General features: G+C 34.4%; 1 protein-coding gene across 3 annotated transcripts; it reads right to left on the bottom strand.

Annotated features, from left to right (window-relative positions):
- Nucleotides 1-1,989: 1,989 nt before the first annotated feature.
- On the bottom strand, nucleotides 1,990-22,959 carry LOC145604935 (protein ACCELERATED CELL DEATH 6-like). Of its 3 annotated transcripts, none has more exons than XM_081660927.1 (8): nucleotides 22,803-22,959; nucleotides 21,751-22,046; nucleotides 21,495-21,631; nucleotides 9,323-9,630; nucleotides 6,344-8,412; nucleotides 4,843-5,399; nucleotides 4,653-4,752; nucleotides 1,990-2,815 (listed from the first exon to the last, which is right to left on the bottom strand). In XM_081660927.1, exons 5-8 carry the CDS (start codon nucleotides 6,855-6,857, stop codon nucleotides 2,310-2,312), a joined length of 1,677 nt encoding a protein of 558 aa, XP_081517053.1. In that variant the 5' UTR covers nucleotides 6,858-8,412; nucleotides 9,323-9,630; nucleotides 21,495-21,631; nucleotides 21,751-22,046; nucleotides 22,803-22,959; the 3' UTR covers nucleotides 1,990-2,309. The 3 variants fall into 3 exon arrangements, with proteins under 3 accessions (XP_081517053.1, XP_081517052.1, XP_081517051.1); XM_081660926.1 differs by lacking the exon at nucleotides 21,751-22,046 and having other exon boundaries at nucleotides 6,344-7,044; nucleotides 7,983-8,412; XM_081660925.1 differs by lacking the exon at nucleotides 21,751-22,046.
- Nucleotides 22,960-23,183: the final 224 nt, after the last annotated feature.

The raw sequence follows: 23,183 nt of genomic DNA, 5'->3' as shown, positions 1-23,183 counted from the left end.
GAGGAGCGACAGCGCTGCAATTTCGGTGGTTTCACGGGCTGTTGCTGGGGTCGAGTCGGCCAAAAACAGGGAGGGAATGGACAGAATTAGGAAAGGGAAGGATGTTGGTGGCCATAATCGGGGTGGGAAAGGAAGACAGTGCCGGAATTGGGTAGGGGTCGGTGGTTACGTACTGCCGGAATTTGGGTTCATTTGTTTTTTTTTTTTGTTTTTTTTTTATAATTTCATTTCTATTTTTTTTTTTTAAAATTTTGACCAATCACAGGATGACACATGTCTAGTAACTTGTAATAACAGGTTAAATGACCGGTTTGGACCATTTAAAGCGGATGAGGTACAAAGGTGGGATTATTAAAAAATAATCGAAAGATGGGATTATTTTCGGCGGATGAGGCAAAGGTCAGATTATGCCGAGCAATTTTTCAAAAAAAAAATATATATATATATTAAGGAACATTTTAAAGTAATTTCTTTAACATCTATTATATGAATCAATTTATTTCTCTTCCAAAAATCAAAATCAATTTAGGCCCTGTTCACATTAACTTAATTTCAGTTCAGCTCCAATCAGTTCAGTTCAGTTCAGCTCTTAATTTCCCTCTCACATAAAATATTCATTTTAGCTCAATTCAGTTCAGTTCAGTTCAGTTCCGCTCCAATCAGTTCAGTTCAGCTCAATTCAGTAAATGTGAACAGGCCCTTATTATAACTTTTTTGGCAAAATTTAATAATACTCCATTTATAAGATAGTTAAAAAGGAGTTGAATTTTTTTTTTTTTTTTTTTTTAAATAAGTTAAAATAATTATTCAGGTAAATATATATAGAATAATTTTGAACACCAAATAAAAAGGAATATACATTTGTCATAAAAATAATATAAAAGATTTGGAATGATTTTTTTTTTTTTTTGAAGGAAAATAAAATTTTTGGAATGATATTATTATAGAATCAAATTTTAACTAAAAAAAAAATTTAAAAAAGGAAAGGAGAGTTTTGGAGGAAAAAAACAACACCAGGATATGACACGTGTCACTCCTGATGTCTGTTTTAGTATTATGTTAATGATTATTTCTTTCATCTCACAATCTTACTTTTCAATTAACAATTTTGAAATACTATAATCACCCCATTTACCTTTTACTATATTTAATTAAGTGTCATTCAAAAATAAAATATATTTAATTAAGTGAATTAAATTGCTAATACTATATGCTAGTGACTTAAAAAGAGATAGTAATCAAATCTATCTAAAGTTCTGCTACATTGTGAATAGTATTTTATTAAAAAATAAATTATAATATATTAATTGAAGTTGTTAGAAGTTAGCCCCATTCATATCACCTTATTTTTCTGATATTTAATTATTTTTACTGAATTCAAATTATTTTTGCTGGACTTAAATTATTATTTTTATTGAACTGAATTAATTAAACTGAACTGAAATTATTTTTACTGATTTTCTATTATATTTCCTTTTAAAAGTTATTGATTTTTACTTAACTGAAATTATTTTTACTAAACTGAACTTAATTTATTTTTGCTGAACTTAAATTATTTTTCCTAATCCAAAATTATTATTACTAAACTGAAATTAAGTTATTTTTATTGAACTGAAATTATTTTTACTGAACTGGGCTTATTTTTCCTGGACTAAAATTATTTCTACTGAATAAGTTATTTTTATTGATTTTTATTTTTTTAAGTGAAGTAAACAAGGCCTAAGTAGGTCCGATTGAATTTAATGAAACTTATTAAACATCACTGAATCTTATGGAACTTTTTTTTTAGTAGAGACTTATAGGAATTCAATAGACCTGAATAACCTAATTAATGTTAAAATTATAAATAAAGAGATGAGAGAGGGAAAAGAACATAAACTTGTATACATACATTCAATCTTTTTTAAAACATACTATAACAACGTTTATATAGTGCAAAATAACTAAGCTATAAGTAAGGAACATGATCCCATGATCATTGATCATGCTAACATTAACCCACTAAACTAACTCATTATTATTATGACTCCATTAACACAAACTAATACTTCGTACTTAGTAGAAAATAATCTTGTACATTAGGAGTTAACTAATCACTAACAATTTGAAGCAAATAGTCCAACAATTAAACTTATTAAATTTATGTGATGTTTTAAAACATGAAATCTATTTTCATAAGGTGATAAAAAAAAAAATACATACCCTATATGGCTATATATACTTTAAAAAAAATCGCTTGCTCCCCACTCTAGAATTTTGTGCAAAGTCTAATGTTTATTATGACACAGAGAGAATATAAAAGTGCAAGATTAACCTGTAAAACTGTACATCCCACAATTAATTAAGTAAAAGGGCAGAAGCTTACTGGGTTTTTTGCAGTATCTTGCAATCAAATGAAGAGCAGTCTCATCTTCCTGGTTTACGTCTGACAATGCTTCCGACTGAAATCCAAGGGTTTCACATAGGATAGTCATTATAAGCAAATTTCTGTAGTTACAGTTGTGTGCAGCTTCATGAAGTGGCGTATATCCTCTCGAATTTGTTAATTTCCATGGTGGCACACGAAGAGCTAGCCAGTAATCTTGCCTGCAGTTATCACACCAATAATGGAGAGATTTCTGCAGCAATTCGTATGCTGCATCAGATCGTAGCCTTGCAGCGATGTGCAATGGTGTGTCACCGTTACAGTCTTTCTGGTAGATAAGATTTGGGAATTTGTCAATAGCGTCGTTAATGAAGGATACTTGTTTATGTTCCAGCGCTATGTGAAGGACATTTTTTCCATCGACGTCTTGAGAAAGAAAAGCTGCATCATCTGTTTTTAAAGTAATGCATAAAAGTTGATTAGAGATTCTTGATTTTAAGCAAGTGATTAGTATATGCATATCGTTAGTGTGTATTAATGTGTCATACGATTCATTTCCTGACCATAAAATTAGTCTGTTATTGGATATTCTGATTATGACGTACGTAAGGTATGAAGTTTTGATGGGAGTGTACTAGTGTACTACTACATCTATTTTATAATAATCGCAAAATTTAAACGGATGCGTATATCAAAATACAACTTTAACCATTAATATTTTAATTATACATTATTCAAATATATAAAAGTATCTTAATGTACCGCAAATACATTTAGATATTTAAGGATACGTACAGATCTCTTACCTTTTCCTACTCACTTTTAAAAGTATCTAAATGTACCGCAAATACAAGACTCAAAAAATCTTATACTTCTCCAAAAAGAAAGAAAAAAAAGGCTCGATTAACGAATTTAGTGATATAATTTAGTAATGATGTGGTAAAATATACATCATCTGTTTCTTTTTAATTGACACGTATCTTTAATCACGTTTGTCAATGCACAACTTCAACCAGTCATATCTTTAATTAACGATAGATAAAAAAAAATGTAAAAAGTTGATATTTTAAAAATCTATAATGTGACAAATCTAATAAGATTTCACATGACTATAAATTTTCATTACATATATAAAGCACAAAACACAAAGTTAAAGGGAAGTGTGTGAATAGTGTTAAAGTTAAAATATGTCAATAAAAAAAAAGGAAATTTAGACAATTACCACCTTCTGTTATGTTCATTTTAGCAATTACCACCTTCTATTTATTTATTTTTTTTTAAAATTCCCACCTTCTATTTTCAAAAACATCAAAAGTTACCACCTTCTTGCCCCCCAACTACCACATGACGTCATTTTGGGCTCATTCTTTCCCTATCCTCCCTATTTACCTCACATTTCTCATTCCTAACTTGATTCTCATCCCCCCTTTCGCTTTTTTTTCCCCAAACAATCAAAAACACTTCAATTCACTCCTCCAAATCAAAATTGACGAACAATTATTGGTGGTTTGGGAGGAAAAATGAAATGGGAGATGAGAATCCAAATAGGAATGAGAAATGTAAGGGAAATAGGGAGGGAAGGGAAAAATTGGGCCTAAAATAACGTCACGTGCTAGTTGGGGGGCAAAAAGTGGTAACTTTTGATGTTTTTGAAAATAGAAGGTGGTAATTTTCAAAAAAAAAATAATAAAAGGTGGTAATTGCTAAAATGGACATAACAGAAGGTGGTAATCGTCAAAATTTCCTTAAAAAAAAAACAAAAAAAAAACAGAGGTGATACGACTAAACTAAACAATTTAATTGGTAGTAAAACAATTTATAGTTGTAAAAAACAGAGGTAATATATATGACATAACACAAATTTTAAGGTTAGTTGTAAAAATAATAAAATTTGCAAATTAATATATTTATTTCATTTCATATTTACATTTAACATTTTTTTCGATCATATATGTGTAACACAATCATAAAAAATGGTTTCTTGAATTAGCGCATGCATCGTGATTATATAGAGTTAGGGTATGTTCTCATTGACTGAACTGAACTAAACTCAGCTGAACTGAACTGAAATGAATATTTTATAAGAAAAGGAAATTAGGAGCTAAAATGAGTTGAACCGAATTGAATTTCAACGTAAGAGAACAGGCCCTTTGTATTAAAATGTTTTGACAACAAAATGAACTTTACATAAATCAAAGTGTTAATTCAAACCCAAAAAACGGGAAAAAAAAAAAAAAAAAAAAAAAAAAGTGTATGAATTGTTTATATTGTGGAGCGCGTTACGTACCAGTTCGTTGTGTGAACACATCCCGATTCCCACTTGCTGCTGCTTCGCTAAGTTTCTTTTCCAGTACTCTTCCCTTTATAGCCTGTTCCATGAGTTTTTCCTACAAAGCAAATAAATTATTACAATACTTATAAAGAGGTTCAAAGTAGATGGATAAGTTGCTCTAGTGCATAATATTAGTTTTGCATACGATTTTTGGTTTGAATGCAGACGTAATCAAGTCGAAAATTGTTTTTCCCTCATTATTCTTAAGGCTCCCAATCAACTCTTTCCTAGCACTGGATTCTTCGAGGTTTGAATCTGCATCCTTGATGATAAATCTTTCAAGGATCAACTGCACGAGATCAAAATCTCGATCAATAATGGCCAAATGTAACGGTGTATTTCCATCTTTGTCTCGCCCCAATGTGAGAGCATCAACTCCAGGTAATGCTAGGATTTTGGTGCAAATGAAAAGCGTATAATCTTTATCTCTTGCATTAAGGTCAGCTATCCTTAATCGCAAGTGATGCAAAAAACTCTTTCCATTCGAGTCCCGCCAGTCCATTGATTGATAGTATTTAGCTAATATACGATTCACAAGGAGGACGCGACCATACTGGGCTGCTCTCATTAGAGCATTTAAGCCCTTTGAATCGTATTCGAATATTTCCTTAAAGTTGGCTTCGAGTAATCGGAACATAAGCTTTGGCTTGTAAACTTCATTGTGGTTGTCATCGTGCCTTAAGTTTTGGGGGAAAACCCCACCTGTACACAAAATGTATGTATCACACTCTTATAGTCTAAACTTCACGCAATGCCCATACCACTATTGAAATACTAATCATAAATATGGTAATTATAATCAGTACTTCCACTTTTCTTTTCCTTTCATATCAAATTCTTATACCCTACACGTTAATGTCAAATATTCGTACTTACATGTTTCAAAAAAGTTAATACATACTTACAAGTTACAACAAATCTTTTAAACACTCTATTTGAAAAAGTGATTAAACTAGTTAAACAGACGGATTAAATTATAAACTTAAATTACATCAACTTATCACTTATTTATTTGTCAATAATAAAATTTTGTCAATTAATATGTCTTAAAGTTTGCCAAAGTAACAAGTAAATAAAAACAAAAAAGTACATTATTGAGTAGCAGCCGCAATAAAAAAAATATATAAATAAAAAACTTAAATAAAAAATAAAGAAAAAACAATTTTTTTTTTAATAAAAAAGTACGGAGTACTACGTAGGATTTATGTATGTTGACTTGGTCATGGGTAGTAGTGAGAGTGTGGGACACAACAAGACAGCAGCATTTTATTGACCGACAAAATCCGTCCATAAAACTTGGAAATCGGTCGCTAAAAAAATCACCGATTCGATCGGTAAACACTGGCCAGTAAAGTTTGGTCGGTAATCTTTTTCTGGGTTTCTGTCCTAAATGACTAATCAATCTCCGATTCTCCCTTCTTGAAGGATCTACAATCAACATGCTTACATAATCTTTAACTCCTCTATGCACGATTATTCTACTTCAATGACATAATCTTTTGGGTTTTATGAACACCCTAGTTGCAACTTGCAACAATGAATGAAAGAGTAAAAGCAGTAAAGCACCATTATATATACTTCGTATAAACTCTTAAATTACAGTCAAAAAGTAAGTTGAAGAGATAAAACTAGTGCAGAATAGATACCAGCGCAATATTGGATATAGAGGAGTAGAGGACTCTTCCCAGACTTGTTCTTAACGGCCAGAATCTGTGGTTGGTCTTCAGCAGTGCATTCAAGCAACCCTTCAGCTGCAGCCAAGTTTCGGCTTCTAAGTGCAACATGAAATGGGTTGTCTCCTTGATTATTTGATACCAGCAAATGTTGCACCATAGTAGTGCTAGTAGTTGTGCTCTTCCGGAGAATAGAAATAAGGTGTTGGACGGACTCCTTAGATCCCACTTCCGCCACCTCATGCAGAGGGGTGTTGCCATTTTGGTTCGGCTGCTGTAGAAGATCTGGAAACAGACTTACAGCTTTGTTGATAAACTCCAGGTGCCCTTGCCGAACTGCTATGTGAACAATGTTGTTTCCTAGATCAGGTGATTTATATTGCTGTATTTCAGCAACATAATTTGCAGTCACGATCTCCTGCAGGTACTTTGTATCTCCTTGTGCTGCTGCTCGGTATATGATGGATTGAATAATATGGCTTTCCATTGTATCTCTCTCTCTCTCTTACTCTCTTTCTCTCACTAATATCTTAGTTTCATTATGGATCTCAATTATTAAAGAGGTCAAAGACAAATTACAATCTCTTTGAATAATTGAAAAAATAAGACATCCTAATGTAAATAATTAACCACCGTAACATGTTCCAACTTTCACGTTTCGAATCATCCTACATCTACAACATTAAAATATAATATTACGGAGTATCAAAAGTCTATCACTGTCTTTTTTAAAAGTATTTTGAAAACTGTAATTTGTTTGACTTCGCTAGTAGATTACAAAAATTGCAAACTAAACAAATTTTCAAGTTGTACAAGTGGCTTAAATTTAATACTCAAGGCCACCTTCAAGTCAGTAACCAATCAATTTGTTGGCTGTAAATGGCGACGAACGCTCAAGTGACAGTGGACAGTGAGAATAGTTATCAATGCAGCGATTGAGGGTTAGACCTTGATGCAATGTCTTTAACCAAGTTAACACTAACGGTCAAGGCAATGCTCAAGGCCATCTCAAGTCAGAACCAACTAACTAATTTGTGGGCTGCTAACACCTAAAGACTTCTAAATCAGTTACTATATGAATTAAACACTAAAACAGCATATGCATATAAACAATCTTGCCAAGATATTCCAAAAACAAAGTCCCTCTTTTCATTTCTAGCAAGGAAAAGAAAAGGTAAGGTATATGTAGTCACTTACTTTCAAGTAAGGAGAAAGTAAGGAAAGATTAGGCTGAAAGAAGAAGTGAAAAAGGAATGAAATATTCAATGGTTAAAGCAGGATAGCAGAGCTAGAAGAGGGCAAAAGAAAGGGGAGAAGTAGGGGTGCAAGAGCTGGGCATAGAAAGGAATTCCTTTCCATGCAGGTTAGGGCCACGGTTATCCATTTCAAATCAGTAAAACAATTTTGTTTTTATTTTATTTATTTATTTATTTATTTTAATCAAAACAGAGTAAAGCACATTTTTCCATTTCATATTAGTAAAACAAATTTTTTAAAAAAACTTGATACGTATATCTATACACACGTAACTCAAAAACACATTATCATGAAGCCATCAAAATTAGTACAATCGTACAATTTTCAACAATTGCAACAAGTCAATAACTTTTACCTTTCATCCATAGCAGAAGCCATAATTACATGATTACATCTACCCTCTTCTTCAGTGTTGGGAGCTTGACAGGAAAAAGGAAGGGTAGCAACAGTCACTTTATATCTTCCCACAAACTTACAGAGCAAATTCTCCAAATAAGGTCTTAAACTCAAAGCAGACACCTTCAGATCCTTGGCAATATCAGTAAAATCAGTCTGAAACTAATCAACAAACAAGGTGAGAACCAGCACATAACTGATGAACAAGCTTATTTTGTCATCCATGATCCTGTTTTTATCTGAATCGAAAAACATTTTGTTGAACTTCTGTAACAGAATTCTTGGGAGGTAGATTTGCTGCTGCCACCAGCAGAATATTGATTCTTGAAATTTATGAGTTGAGAAACATACGACAAGATGGCAGCAAGCCTTCTTTTTTGTGCTTCATCCTGCAGCGGCAAGAATAGAAAATAACATACATATTTATCTATGGGGAAAATAAACAGAATTTAGGTGAAATAAGTTAATAAGGTGTATTGGGATTTGAGAATTGAGATCAATGACATTAGCCCGAGTGTTAGGGCAATGAGATCTAGACAGAACAGTTAGGCAACGAGAATTAAACATGACATGCACAAAAGGCACAGAGCTACCAAAACACTAGCCATGAACAGACAGTCAGACAGTATGACCGACATATACTATGCCAGATTTTACCATCTTATTACACAACCCAAAGATGTACATACCCTATTACCCTTTACTACATTTGCCACGAAAGATTGACAATATAGCCCAAGTTCACTCTCATTTGCTCCTACTTCACTCATATAGACCAACAAAGTTATCCCTCCCCCCTCCCATATACACACGCACAAAAATTAAAGCTGGCTTTACAATTTATAAGCAGAATAAGTTCACCTAATTCCCTTTAAATTTCCTTATCTACCTTCTGCTATTGTTTTACACTTTTACTTCAAGCAAACAAAAGCACATACTAATTAAACTATTTTCCAACACACAATTCTCTTGTAGCAAGATGTAGATGAAGCCTTGATTATCACAATTCACTACTAGTTCCACAAAGAACAAAACTTATAGATTGTGTATGATGACAATGTAAAGTTAACATGGCATCTCAGGGAAAAAGATGTTAAATATGTAAGACTGTAAAAACAATCAGCTTATCAGCCTAGCTACATGTATGTTCTTTTCCCCATAGGCCCATACAAATTATAAACATAAAAAATAGAAAAAAGAAGTTCTAATAAGGTTACCCAATTTCAATATACAACTGCATTAAGTTAAATAAGTAAATTTCAGTCAGAATAAAAGTCTTTATCTTTTAAAAAAACTAACCTTCTTAATTCCACTTTGTAACATTGATGGCACGCAAAACCTGTGTAAACATCTGGTTTATCTCCTGCCTAGATAGCAACAGCTCCAAAATGTTTGTCATGTAATTCTCCTTTGAGAATAATTTTATCCAGCAGAAAAGCCTTCACTGGTGTTGTAGCAGAGAGATCATGTGGGGGAACATTGTAGTGAGTGTCCAAACTGGAACTTGCAATTGCTGTCTTGTCTATAGGAGTTCCCTGTAAAATACAGTTTATATCAGGCATGGCATCGGGATCTTCCTTTTGACTTAACCACTTTGATTCCTTAATCTGCAACAGAGACATCTAATAATTCTAATTCCAAATCAAATCTGATCTAGATTATACAAGTGTTCTAAACTTCTAAACTGTATCAAATACAGTCCAATGCATGTGACCGCTAATTTTGGAAACTTTTTACTCTATTATTAGTAGTCTGGATAGCTTAAAATTACTAAATTATCAATGACAGTTGTTTATCTTTGACTAATCCATAAGTAAATTTTCATTAGTAATTAGCATTTCATCACTTGATGAATTAACAATTTGTCACTCTGACCATATGGTACATGCATACATCAAGATGCCCCATAACTTCATTAAATATGAATTGTGTTAAAACTTAATAGAACCTGTTCAAACGTTTTACCATAACATAACGCAGAAGGTTTTATCATATCACTTCCGTAAGACCAGTGTTGCTCTATGGTACAGAATGTTAGGGCTTTTAAGGAAGAGCACAACAAAAAGATAGAGGTTGCAAAGTGGATGTGCGGGGACACTCTAAGAGATAGAATCAGAAATGAGGTTATCTGCAAGAAATTAGTTGTGGCAGGGTTAAGACGAAGGCTCGAGGGTGCACGGTACGAAGAGTGGAAGAGTGGGATCATGGAGGGGTTAAACAAGGGAGAGGGAGACCGAAAATGACTTGGTTGGACTTGGAAGGAGTTAGGAAGGATATGAAGTATATGGATTTGCATAAGGATGAAGCATTGGGTCGAAAGGGATAAAGGAGGAAGATTTTTGTCGATGACTACACGTAATAATCAAATTTGATTCATGTAGCCGACCCCACTTATATTGTTGATCTTAAGTTTTGATGATGACTCAAGGAACCTAAGCAAACCCATAAGAGCTTTAACGTTTGTCTATTAGTTTTGAAGTGTTGACAGGTTTATATGCTACGAAGTGTTAGAGTCAGAATGGAGCATGGAACAAGGTCAAAGGAAAAGTTATGGACGAGTATAGAAGACAATCAGAAGCCAAGTTCCTTGAGTGAGGAACTGAAGCTCCAGAGTCGAAGCTTCACTAAGTTCCAAGGAGTCTATTGTATCTTTACTGCTTATTTTAGGCTTCTTGTATATATGTTAAGTACTTTGATTATTGATAGGATTTTAAGTGGATTTAATTTCAGTTTATAAAGATTTTATTTTCCTTGTTTAAAAAAATTCTATTTTATTTTTCGGAAAATTATCTTTTACTTTATTCTATTTATTTAAAGATTTTTTGTTTTAATTTTATCCTATTGTTTTGGAAAATCTGACTTGGTAAAATCTCTTTTCAAACTCTTTTAACGGTTCTTTTACTTGGTCAAGGAAGTTGAGATATTTAAGGAAGCAGTAAACCATTTCCCTCAACTTGCTGCCCAAGCTTCCACGAACTGCACTTCCTAGTTTCATGGAAGTTGTGGTTATGTGGGAGTTAAGGCAGACGTGGGAGTTTTCAACTGATTTCCTTTTAATATAAATAGAATTAGTTTTCTGTTTTGAAAAGTACACTTGAGCATTACAATCTTCTAAGCTTTTGGAAAAGAGTCAAAATCCACTTAAGTCCTTGAGTGTCTTTGTACTTAGTATCTTAGAGTTTTAATTTGAGTTGTATTGGGGTAGAGTTTGGGTAAACTCTAGAGTGTTAAGTTTGCTTTGAGCGAAGCAAGGAGAAAGAGAAAGATTTGAGAGCTCAACTGATTGAGGGAACAGTTGAGGGGGAACTTAAGTTCGTAGAGGAACTTAAGGTTAGAGTCTTAATTTGTAATAGGTTGTTTGCCCTATTATTATTAAGAATTGTGTTTAAAATCCCTTGTGGTCGTGGTTTTTCTTCTTGATTAGGGCCAAGAAGTTTTCCACGTAAAATCTCTCTTGCACTTTAAAGTTTTTGTTTAAGTTTCTTTTATAATTCCGCAAAAATTACCCTAGTTCCTCCACAATACAATTCACCCCCCCTCTTGTATTGTTCATTCAAGTCAACAATTGGTATCAGAGCTGGTTCCTCGAAGAAATCAGGAAACCCTGACGAGTTAAGTTCCTGGAATCAAGATGAACAATCACGAGAAACTGGAAGAAGGTTACTCTACGCAGCGTCCTCCTATGTTCAATCGGAAATTCTACACCTATTGGAAGAACATGATGGAGATCTTTATCAAAGCTGACAACTACCAGGTTTGGAGAGTTATCGAAGTTGGTGATTTCGAAATTACCAAAACCAACAGTGAAAATGAGGTAGTACCTAAACCTATGTCTGAGTTTGATAAGGAAGATTTTGAAAAAATGGAAATTAATGCACTTGCTGTTAAATTACTTCATTGTGGTCTTGGACCCCATGAACACAATCGTGTGATGGGTTGTAAAAATGCTAAAGAAATTTGGGATTTACTTCAAGTAACTCATGAAAGAACTAACGAAGTGAAACGCTCTAAAATTGACTTGCTTATGTCAAAATATGAACGATTTAAAATGCAACCAAAAGAATCAATTCAGGAAATGTTAACTAGATTCACTAATATTATTAATGAGCTTGTTTCTCTTGGAAAGCAAATCCCTATTGATGAGCAGGTCAGAAAAGTTCTAAGAAGCCTCCCTGAAGATGAGAGATGGAGAGCCAAGGTAACAGCCTTACAAGAAACAAAGGACTTCACTAAGTTCAACATTGAGCAACTCGCTGGTTCCCTCATGACCCATGAGTTGCACCTAGGAACAAGCAACAGTGAAGGAAACCGAGGAAAAGGCTTGGCTCTCAAAGCCGGAGATCAAGAAGAATTTGAAGTAGATGAAGAAGAGGCTGCTATGCTGGTGAGAAGGTTCAAATGAATGTTCAACAGAAACAATAGGTCAAGGAACTTCACCAAGAAACCCTCTACTTCAAAGGCTGACTCTGGTTGTCACAAATGTGGATCACTGGAACACTTCATTCGTGAGTGTCCACTTTGGGAAACAGAGAAAGGTAAAGGGAAGGCAAAGGAACAAGTCAGGAGCAACAACAACAAAACTCCTTTCAACAAAACAGACATCAGGAAGGCTATGATAGCTGCGTGGGGAGATTCTGAAAGTGAGGATGAAGAGGAACAACCTGAAGAAGAAACACCTCATATGTGTTTGATGGCCAAACGTGATGACAAGGCTTACAATGATGAGCTTGCTAAAGAGGTATTCCTTGATCCTAATGTGCTTAAAACTTATACTAAAAATGCTCTCATTGATTTAGTGTTTGAAATGGAAGATGAATGGACTCACACTAGTATTCGTCTAGGTGAATGTCAAGAGCTCTCAAAGTCTGCAAGGAACACAGTACGTGGATTGAAAATCAACGAACTGATGTGCAAAGCAGATTTTTTGAACTTTTTGACAAAAATCTTCTTTTAAAAGAAATGAATGAGAAACTCAAGTTTGAAAATATTATGGTTAGTGTAGAATTGACTCAATATAAACTAGTTAATGCTGAAGCATCTCCAAGTTCCTCCTCTGAATCTTTGCCTAAATTTAATGAGGATTTTGAAAATTTAAAATTTGATCTTGATGAGTTAAGAATTGAAAAGGCAAAATTGGAGAAGGAACTTGAGCTTCGAAAAGAAAGATGCATTAGTCATGTTGGAATTCCTAAGTGGATTGAAAATGCTCAAACCAAAAGAACTGAAGGTCTAGGATTCATTCGTTCTAAGCATAAAGGCAAGAAAAAATATGTAGACCTGCCTAGCTATAAAGTTTGTACCTTCTGTGGTAAAACTGGCCATCTTATTGCTACTTGTAACAAGAAGGAACAGTCTGTTAACAAGAATGTTAGGCAAGTTTGGGTAAAGAAATCTGATATTGCTTCAACGTCCAAGGAACCCAAGGAAACCTGGGTTCCTGAATCTAACCAATAAGTTCTTTTGCAGGTCCTAGTGAGGGGGAACAACACATGGTACCTCGACAGTGGTTGTTCAAAGCATATGACAGGAGACAAATCAAACTTTCTCTCACTAGAGGCCTATCCAGGAGGAACTGTAACCTTTGGAGACAACCAGAAGGGTGAAGTGATTGCTAAAGGAAAAGTAGGAAGGTCCAGTTCTCATTCAATAGAAAATGTACTTTTGGTCGAGGGTCTAATGCACAATTTGCTGAGCATATTACAATTTTGTGATAAAGGAAACTCTGTAAGTTTTACCTCTGATTCATGTAACATCATTAATGATAAAACAGGAAGGGTTGTTCTTGAAGGAACTAGAAAAGGGAACACATACATTGTGGATCTGAACTCTGTTCCAAGGAACAACCTTACCTGCCTGAGTGCCGTTAGTGATGATCCTTTATTATGGCATAGACGTTTTGGACATGCTAGCTTCTCACTCATGGATAAACTTAGAGCAAGGAACTTGGTTATAGGGCTTCCCTCAGTCAAGTTCCTCATACAACATATCTGTGATGCATGTGTGAGAGGCAAGTCAGGTCTTCTTTCAAAAGCAAAAACATGGTAAGCACCACAAAGCCATTGGAGCTAATCCATATGGATTTGTGTGGCCCCATGCGTGTTCAAAGTAGAAGTGGAAAGAAATATGTCTTAGTTATTATTGATGATTTTTCTAGATTTACTTGGGTGATTTTTCTGTCTAGCAAGGATGAAACTTTTGAAGAATTTGTGTCATTTGCCAAAAGAATTCAAAAGTCAAGTGGAAATCAAATTATCCATATTCGTTCAGATCATGGAACAGAGTTTGAGAATTCAAGATTCGATGACTTTTGCAAAGAAAATGGCATGGATCATAACTTTTCAGCTCCAAGAACTCCTCAACAGAACGGAGTTGTTGAAAGAAAGAACAGGACTCTAGAAGACATGGCAAGAACCATGCTCATAGCAAGTGGTCTTCAAAGGAACTTCTGGGCTGAAGCCATTAATACTGCTTGTTATATTATTAATAGAGTTATGATGAGACCAATCATCAATAAGACTCCTTATGAACTGTTTAAGGGCAGAAAACTCAATATTTCTCACTTTCGAGCTTTTGGATGCAAGTGTTTTGTCCATAATAATGGAAAAAGGAACATAGGAAAATTTAATGAAAGAAGTGATGAAGCTGTGTTCCTTGGCTATGCATCAAATAGCAAGGCTTACAGAGTTTACAATAAAAATACATTGTGTGTAGAAGAAAGCATTCATGTGATATTTGATGAATCTAACATGTTTATGAATGTACAGGAACAAGACAATAATGATTATGAAATTGGAATGATTAGAGACAGGGAAGAAGAGGAAGAATCCTCCAAGCAAACCAAGGAAGTAAGAGAGGAACCTGAGCAAGAACATCAAGAAAATGCTGAAGTTCCTAATCAAGAAACCCCGGAGGAACAAGATCATGGAGAATCCGGCAATGAGGAAAACGCAGAAGAAACCGAAGAAGTGCCTCAAATTGGAGTTCCTGCTAGAGAGTTTCATCCAAAGCCATTCAAATATCAAGGCTCTCATCCAACAGATCTTATTATAAGTGATATTGGTAGAGGAACTCAGACCAGATCACAGATGAGGAACTTCTGTGCCTTCCAAGCCTTCTTATCCATAATTGAGCCAAGAAATCATGATGAAGCTCTGAAGGATGCTGATTGGATAATTGCCATGCAAGATGAAATTAATGAGTTTAAAAGGAACAAGGTCTGGCATCTTGAAGAGAAACCAGAACACAAAAAGGTTATAGGTTTCAAGTGGGTATTCAGGAACAAGCTGGATGAATATGGAACAATTGTAAGAAACAAGGCCAGACTTGTTGTGAAGGGCTACAATCAGCAAGAAGGTATTGATTTCGAAGAAACTTTTGCTCCTGTTGCTAGATTAGAAGCTATTAGAATATTAATTGTTTTTGCTTCTTTTATGGGTTTCAAACTGTATCAAATGGATGTTAAATGTGCTTTCCTAAATGGTTTTCTTGAAGAGGAGGTATACGTAGAACAACCTCCTGGTTTTGAAAATCCCCAATTTTCTAATCATGTCTTTAAGCTTAATAAAGCTCTTTATGGGCTGAAACAAGCACCTAGAGCTTGGTATGAAAGGCTCTCCAAGTTCCTTCTTCAAAATGATTTTAAAAGAGGAAAAGTAGATAAAACTTTGTTTTTAAAATCTGAAGGAACTGACCTACTAGTTGTTCAAATATATGTTGATGATATTATTTTTGGAGCAACTAACGAAAACTTGTGCAAGTACTTTGCTGAACTAATGAGTGGTAAATTTGAGATGAGGATGATGGGGGAACTCAACTTCTTTCTTGGGCTACAAATTAAACAAACAGAAAGAGGTACTGCAATTCACCAACAAAAGTATGTCAAGGAACTACTGAAGAAATACAATCTTGACCAAGCAAAGACCAACCATACACCTATGGGAACAGGCACAAGGTTAGATGAAGATCTACAAGGAACTAGTGTAGATCAAACTAGGTACAGAGGTATGATTGGATCTCTTTTATACTTAACTGCTAGTAAACCTGATATTGCTTTTAGTGTAGGCTTATGTGCAAGATTTCAATCTAATCCTAAAGAGTCACATCTTACAGCAGTGAAAAGGATCCTACGATATCTCAAAGGAACTGACCATCTTTGTCTCTTTTATCCTAGAAGTGATACGTTTGACTTAAAAGGTTTTGCAGATGCTGAATATGCAGGGGATCTGGTGAACAGAAAAAGTACTTCGGGAATGATTCAGTTTCTTGGGCCATGTCTAGTTTCATGGGGATCCAAGAAACAGAACACAGTGGCCTTGTCAACTGCTGAAGCTGAATATGTGGCAACTGCTGCCTGTTGCTCTGAAATAAAACAACAACTAAGGGACTATGGTATGAAGTATAATTGCATTCCTATCTATTGTGATAATACTAGTGCCATATGCATTTCAAAAGATCCAGTTTGTCATTCTCGTGTAAAGCATATTCATATAAGGCATCATTTTCTTAAGGATAATGTGGAAAAAGGCTTAATTAAATTAGATTTTTGTGAGACTGAAAATCAAATTGCTGACATTCTTACTAAGCCTTTGAGCAGGGACAAATTTGAAAAGATGCGCATGGAACTTGGTATGATACAATTGAGTTAGAAGACCTCAAGTTTCCCCAAGGTATAAGTCAATCATGCATGCATTATATTTGTCTTACACAACGTGTATATGTGAAAACATAGTCCTGAGTATTAGAATGTATGGCATTGCATATGGGATTGTGGCTGTATGTGAAGAAATCAAATTGCACTTGCTTATCTGTACTACTAACAAATTATGTTGATTTGTTCCAAGTTCCTCCTAATATTGTCATAAGATTTCGTCCTATCTTTTCTTGAATTAATTAGCTAGTCAGTTAATTAATTTCTATCTTCTGAAAAAATCTTAATTTTGAATTGCTCTCTCAAGCTTATCTTTTAAAATTCAAATCTATCTTCAATTAAATACCCTAGTCTTTTCGAAATTAAATTCAAAGTTTCTGATCAAAACTTCTCTATTTAATCAAGACCCTTCATGTCAAATCACGTTAATTGAATCTCTCTCTTTAATCTGACCAAGTGAAAAGTAATTTTTCTATCCTTCTTCAAACGACACAAACCCCATTCAATTAACCTTCCACACTCTTCCACCGTCTCCCATTTTCCTAGAAATTACCTCCACTATAAAATGAAGCCAAACTCACCAAACCCTAATCATTGTTCTTCAACCCCTCACTCCGTAAAATACATATTGCATTTCAACGATTCATCTTACTCTCCCATGGATATTTCACCTAAAACCCAATTCACTTCACAAAAGGACTCACCCATGGACATCGAGCAAGAAACTCAACCCTAAGTAACCCTTAGAAAAGCCAAAGAACTTGCCTGTAGATCGGAGTGAATCGAAAAAACGCAAGCTGGAGGAAGAGGAACCAGAGGAACGAGGATGGGTAGAGATGGGAGAACGGATTCTGCTGGAGAAACCTCCCTCTATCAAGAGAATCGAAGCAAGCTCTGATCGCTTCATTCATGGTTTTTGCATCAATCTAAATTGGTGTGAAGTTTGTAAGTATACTAAACTTCTTGAGATTTTAGAAGCTCAAAATTGGATTCAACTATTTAGTGAAAGTTATAATAATGTGCTTGCTCATGCTCCTTTGAAAGAATTCTGTGCAAATTTCAAGAATGTTGATGGTGTGTGTGTTTCTAGAGTCAAAAACAAGAAAATTAGTTTTGATGCTGATTATTTGACTGCTATATTTGGAACTCCGAATGAGGGGTTTGATGAATACTTTAAAGGAGCTACTGAATTTGGTGTTGGTGATGTGTCTATCAAAGATATTGTGGAATCTATTGGTGGGAAGCTGTCTAAAGTTCAAACTAACCATAATCTGTTTTCTCCTATTCAAAAGCTGTTATTCATATTTGTCCATCAAGCCATTGTCCCTAGAACCCAGCATAAGCATGAGGCAAACCATCTAGATGTTGTGCTCATGTATTGTCTTAAAAACAAAATCCAAATCAATTTCCCGTCCATCATGATAAAACACCTTACTCACTGCCTCTCAAATCATTTGAAAGTTGGTTATGCAAACTTGATTATAACTCTCATAGAGAGTTTTGGGATTTCTGTAGAGAACTGTGAAAGCCTCAAACTCTAAACAAATCACTTTGTCCAACCCAGAACCCTTGAAAGCAGAAACCTACATGTTGTTGATGGTGTCACCCAGCTCATCCCAAAACAAACAAAAGCCAAGGAGGAAGTGAAAGTCATGACTGAGGATGAGGAGTTGGATAAGTGGCTGGAAGGAGAGGACAGTGAGGAAGAGGGAGAGAAGAAAGGAAAAATGAAAGAAAAAGAAGAAGGTTCTGGTTCTGAGAAGAAGGAAAAGAAAAGTAGTGCTCCTGTTGCAGGGAAAAGAAAGAGCACAAGATTGGCTGTTAAGCCAAAAATGAAGGTTGGAGCTCCTACTTTTGTTGATCTAAGTGAGGAGAAAGTACTAGTTCAGGGGAACAGGGCACTTTTGTGCAAGAAACTAAAGTCAGTCTGTTCCTGCAAGAGAAAGTGTAGGCTTTGCAGGATTCAACTCTGTCAGTGCTGCTTTGGAAATGAAGAATCTTAAGGGTACAGTGCAAAAGCTGGTGGATGCACAAGGTGCTTTAGTTCAAAGAATTGAGGCTCTGGAGAGGATGGTGTCTGAATTGGCAAAGGCCTCAACTGAGCTCACATCAGCAATTCAGCAAAATGTTTCAAGCATTTCTCAAGGTCAGGCTGACATTCTGAAGAAACTGGAGGACTTGGTGCTTGAAGAAGTGCCAGTTGAAGATGCAGGAGAGGAGCACCAGTCCACTGCCCCTGAAGCCTAATCCTATTTTCTCTTTATCCTGTTTATGAATCTGTTTAACCTTTGAACTTGGTCTGGATTGAAAACTTTGATTTATTTTGCCTTTTTTGGTCTGTAGACACTTAAAACAGGGTATTTTGTTTGCTTTTGGATGTTCCGTTTGTTTATATGGATGTTGCATGTTTGCTTTATGACTATTTGCATATTATTTCTGCCTATATGTGCTTTGTTCTATGCTTTGGACACAAACCATTACAATGGTGCTGTGTTTAGATATATATATTTGTGTGCATTAATTTTGATGAACGCCAAAAGGGGGAAAAGAAGGCAAACTCAATTGTTGACAAGCTCTCCATCCATCTAAGTAAAGAATGTATATTTTTTTCTCATTACAGTTCCTTGTTAATTTCACTAGTTCATTTTTTTGTTTTTCTTTTTCTGATTGTCTTTTAATTTTAATTATGAGTTTGCTTAGGTTTGTCATTCATCAAAAAGGGGGAATATTGTTGATCTTAAGTTTTGATGATGACTCGAGGAACCTAAGCAAACCCATAAGGGCTTTAACGTCTGTCTATTAGTTTTGAAGTGTTGACAGGTTTATATGCTACGAAGTTCTAGAGTCAGAATGGAGCATGGAACAAGGTCAAAGGAAAAGCTATGGACGAGTATAGAAGACAATCAGAAGCGAGTGAGGAACTGAAGCTCCAGAGTCGAAGCTTCACTAAGTTCCAAGGAGTCTATTGTATCTTTACTGCTTATTTTAGGCTTCTTGTATATATGTTAAGGGGGCGTTTGGTTCACCGAGTGGTATGGGGTTGGAATCAGGAATGGGGTTAAGGTGGTATCGGGTTGGAACTTCATACTTAATACCATGTGTTTGGTTTAATCCTGGAATGGAATATCTCACTATTCTCCTTTTATTTGATACCTAAGGGAATGGAATGAGCCAAACCCACCTCCCCCCCAAGGTTTCTAAACCCCATACCTCATGGGTTTGAGGTATGGGTTTGAAATTCATATTTTTAACAACCAAACATATGGTATGGGTTTTAGTCATTCTAAACCCATACCTCATACCTATATTTCGTGAACCAAACGCCCCCTAAGTACTTTGATTATTGATAGGATTTTAAGTGGATTTAATTTCAGTTTATAAAGATTTTATTTTCCTTGTTTAAAAAGATTCTATTTTATTTTTCGGAAAATTATCTTTTACTTTATTCTATTTATTTAAAGATTTTCTGTTTTAATTTTATCCTATTGTTTTGGAAAATCTGACTTGGTAAAATCTCTTTTCAAACTCTTTTAACGGTTCTTTTACTTGGTCAAGGAAGTTGAGATATTTAAGGAAGCAGTAAACCATTTCCCTCAACTTGCTGCCCAAGCTTCCACGAACTGCACTTCCTAGTTTCATGGAAGTTGTGGTTAAGTGGGAGTTAAGGCAGACGTGGGAGTTTTCAACTGATTTCCTTTTAATATAAATAGAATTAGTTTTCTGTTTTGAAAAGTACACTTGAGCATTACAATCTTCTAAGCTTTTGGAAAAGAGTCAAAATCCACTTAAGTCCTTGAGTGTTTTTGTACTTAGTATCTTAGAGTTTTAATTTGAGTTGTATTGGGGTAGAGTTTGGGTAAACTCTAGAGTGTTAAGTTTGCTTTGAGCGAAGCAAGAAGAAAGAGAGAGATTTGAGAGCTCAACTGATTGAGGGAACAGTTGAGGGGGAACTTAAGTTCGTAAAGGAACTTAAGGTTAGAGTCTTAATTTGTAATAGGTTGCTTGCCCTATTATTACTAAGAATTGTGTTTAAAATCCCTTGTGGTCGTGGTTTTTCTTCTTGATTATGGCCAAGAAGTTTTCCACGTAAAATCTCTCTTGCACTTTAAAGTTTTTGTTTAAGTTTCTTTTATAATTCCGCAAAAATTACCCTAGTTCCTCCACAATACAATTCACCCCCCCCCTCTTGTATTGTTCATTCAAGTCAACATATATGATTAAGGCTTTGACTAATTGATAACGCAGAAAAACAAATGCCATTGATCTAGATATTTCATTATCAGTCAAAAGCAACATATCAAAGAAAAAAGGTTGTACGGCTAGAGCAGATTTCACTACTACTACTACTACTACTAAATATTATTATAATCATTAAATTTTATTATTAAATATTAATTATTATTAATAATATTAATATTTTAAATATTAATTATATTATTATTATAATTGTTAAATATTATTAAAATTATTATTAATAACATTATTATTATTAAATATTAATTTTTAATAATATTATTATTATTATTACTATTAAATATTAGTTATTATTATTATTAAATATTAATTATATATTATTATTAACTATTAATTATTATTAATAAATATTATTTATTTATTATTATTATTAAATATTAATTATTATTATCATTAAGTATTTATTATTATTAAATATACATTATTATTATAATAATTCAATAATAAATATTAATTTTAAGCATAGCAGAGCAGAGCAAAGCAAAGCAGATTTCAGCAGAGCAGAGCAAAGCAAAGCAGATTTCAGCAGAGCAGAGCAGCTCTAAAGAACAGGGCCTTAGTAGCTGGTACCATAACGGTGAGTAAGTTTTATCCTTTCGAGTCTTCTATCTTCAGCATCAATCTTGGCTGAAGCTTCGGGTTCCTTTTCAGATACAAGTGATGCTCTAGCTTATGGTAGTAATAGCTATTGGTAGTAACCTGAAATCCTGAATACATGAAAATTGTCAACAACAAGGTGCATGTCAAGAATAGGAGTCGAGCTCAAATTGGTGTCTACTTCAAAAACATTATGCTATATATATATTTTTTTTTTTAGGATGCCCACCCGGTTCACCAGAGCTTAGCTCCGACTACATCCGGACCCGACTCGAGTAGCACACCTGGCTTATGGTGGGTGAGTCTCCCAGCAAGAGTTTCTGCATATGGCGAGGCTCGAACCCGAGACCTCCCTTAAGCGACATCAAGTTGCTTACCACTTGAGCCAACTCTTGTTGGTCAAAAACATTATGCTATATATAACAGGGAATGTCATGAATAAATTCTAAACGCATAGCTATCCCAGATTCTTCAATTTCTATGCGTAAGAAATATAGTAAGAATCTCCAATTTCCCAAAGTTGTTCTGAAATGACCACACAATGACACAAGCACAAATCATTTTCATTGTCATGGATATCAATCAACCAAAAACAAAATTCAACCAGCTATAAGCCTATAATCCCCTTCCTCAACCAACTAACCCAACAAACAAACAAAAAAAAGACATTTCTTTGTTGAAAGCAATTAACATAATCAAATACCAAATGTAACAAACAAACTCATGTAAAATGAATTACCATTAAAATAATAAACCCGTGGATGCCAACTAGCTTAATCGACGATAAATTACATATTTACATCATTACATGGATCAAATCACAAGAAGTGAACTTCAAAAAAAATGAAGGAAAATATACCCTATTAGCAGAAATGGGAACTAGACTGAAAAGTTTTCTCAAGAACACCAAGAACATAACTATTCATACTACTAACAGGCTAAGAGCAGCAAACCCAGATAATCAACTCTAGACCCATTTGTTTCGCAACAAATTCAACTCTTCTACCACTTTTCTGGTCCCTGTAAAACCCTAGATTCCTTTATTCTGATTTGTTAAAGTTTAATTCCTAACATTAAAGGGTTAGAAACAAAATCCTGCAACACATTAGTAACCAAATTTAACTCAATTTTCAAAATTGGGCTTTAAAAATAGCATAAAAATTCTTCTCAACGTATGCAGTAGAAAAATTTTAGCAACAATATCGCTCGTTATCAATCTTGAGTAATTATAACGAAATAGTTCAATAGTACAATTTAGAAGAACACTAAAACCGACTATACCTCAGAATCTGTTTCAATGGAATGAGAAAGCTTAAAAGCCGCTTCAATGGAGAATTCATAGTACGCTTGAATGGAGGAGATCAGGAGACAGAGGAGGAAGATCACGAACAAGCCCAGTCATCAAGCCCACCAGAGAGAAACAAGATGACTGGGCTGATTTAGTTAGTGTGACTGTATGAGCCTATGAGGGTAAAGTGGGTCAAATTGGAAGGGGAAGCCTAAGTCAAGCGTTCTTTAGTTCACCTTATTTATACTTATTTCAGAAAAAATAAGTTCAGATAAGATCAAATCAGAAAATAAATTCAAATCAGATCATCGTTTTATGTACAGTTTTTAATCGCTAAATTTATTTAATTTCGTTATGAAAAAAATTCTGAAAAT

Source organism: Chenopodium album, chromosome 22 (assembly GCF_948465745.1).
Source record: "Chenopodium album chromosome 22, dcCheAlbu1.1, whole genome shotgun sequence".
NCBI lineage: Eukaryota > Viridiplantae > Streptophyta > Magnoliopsida > Caryophyllales > Amaranthaceae > Chenopodium > Chenopodium album.
The sequence above is the reverse complement of the archived record's forward strand: the minus strand, read 5'-3'. Positions and strand labels throughout refer to the sequence as shown.

What these genes read in the sequence shown, in the direction of transcription:
- LOC145604935 (XM_081660927.1), bottom strand. Translation starts at nt 6,857, where the DNA reads ATGGAAAGCCATATTATTCAATCCATCATATACCGAGCAGCAGCACAA. An exon ending in CTATATCCAATATTGCGCTG is followed by an intron (nt 5,400 to 6,343) that starts GTATCTATTCTG and finishes TTTTGTGTACAG; the next exon opens with GTGGGGTTTTCCCCCAAAAC. An exon ending in TGTGTTCACACAACGAACTG is followed by an intron (nt 2,816 to 4,652) that starts GTACGTAACGCG and finishes CTTTAAAAACAG; the next exon opens with ATGATGCAGCTTTTCTTTCT.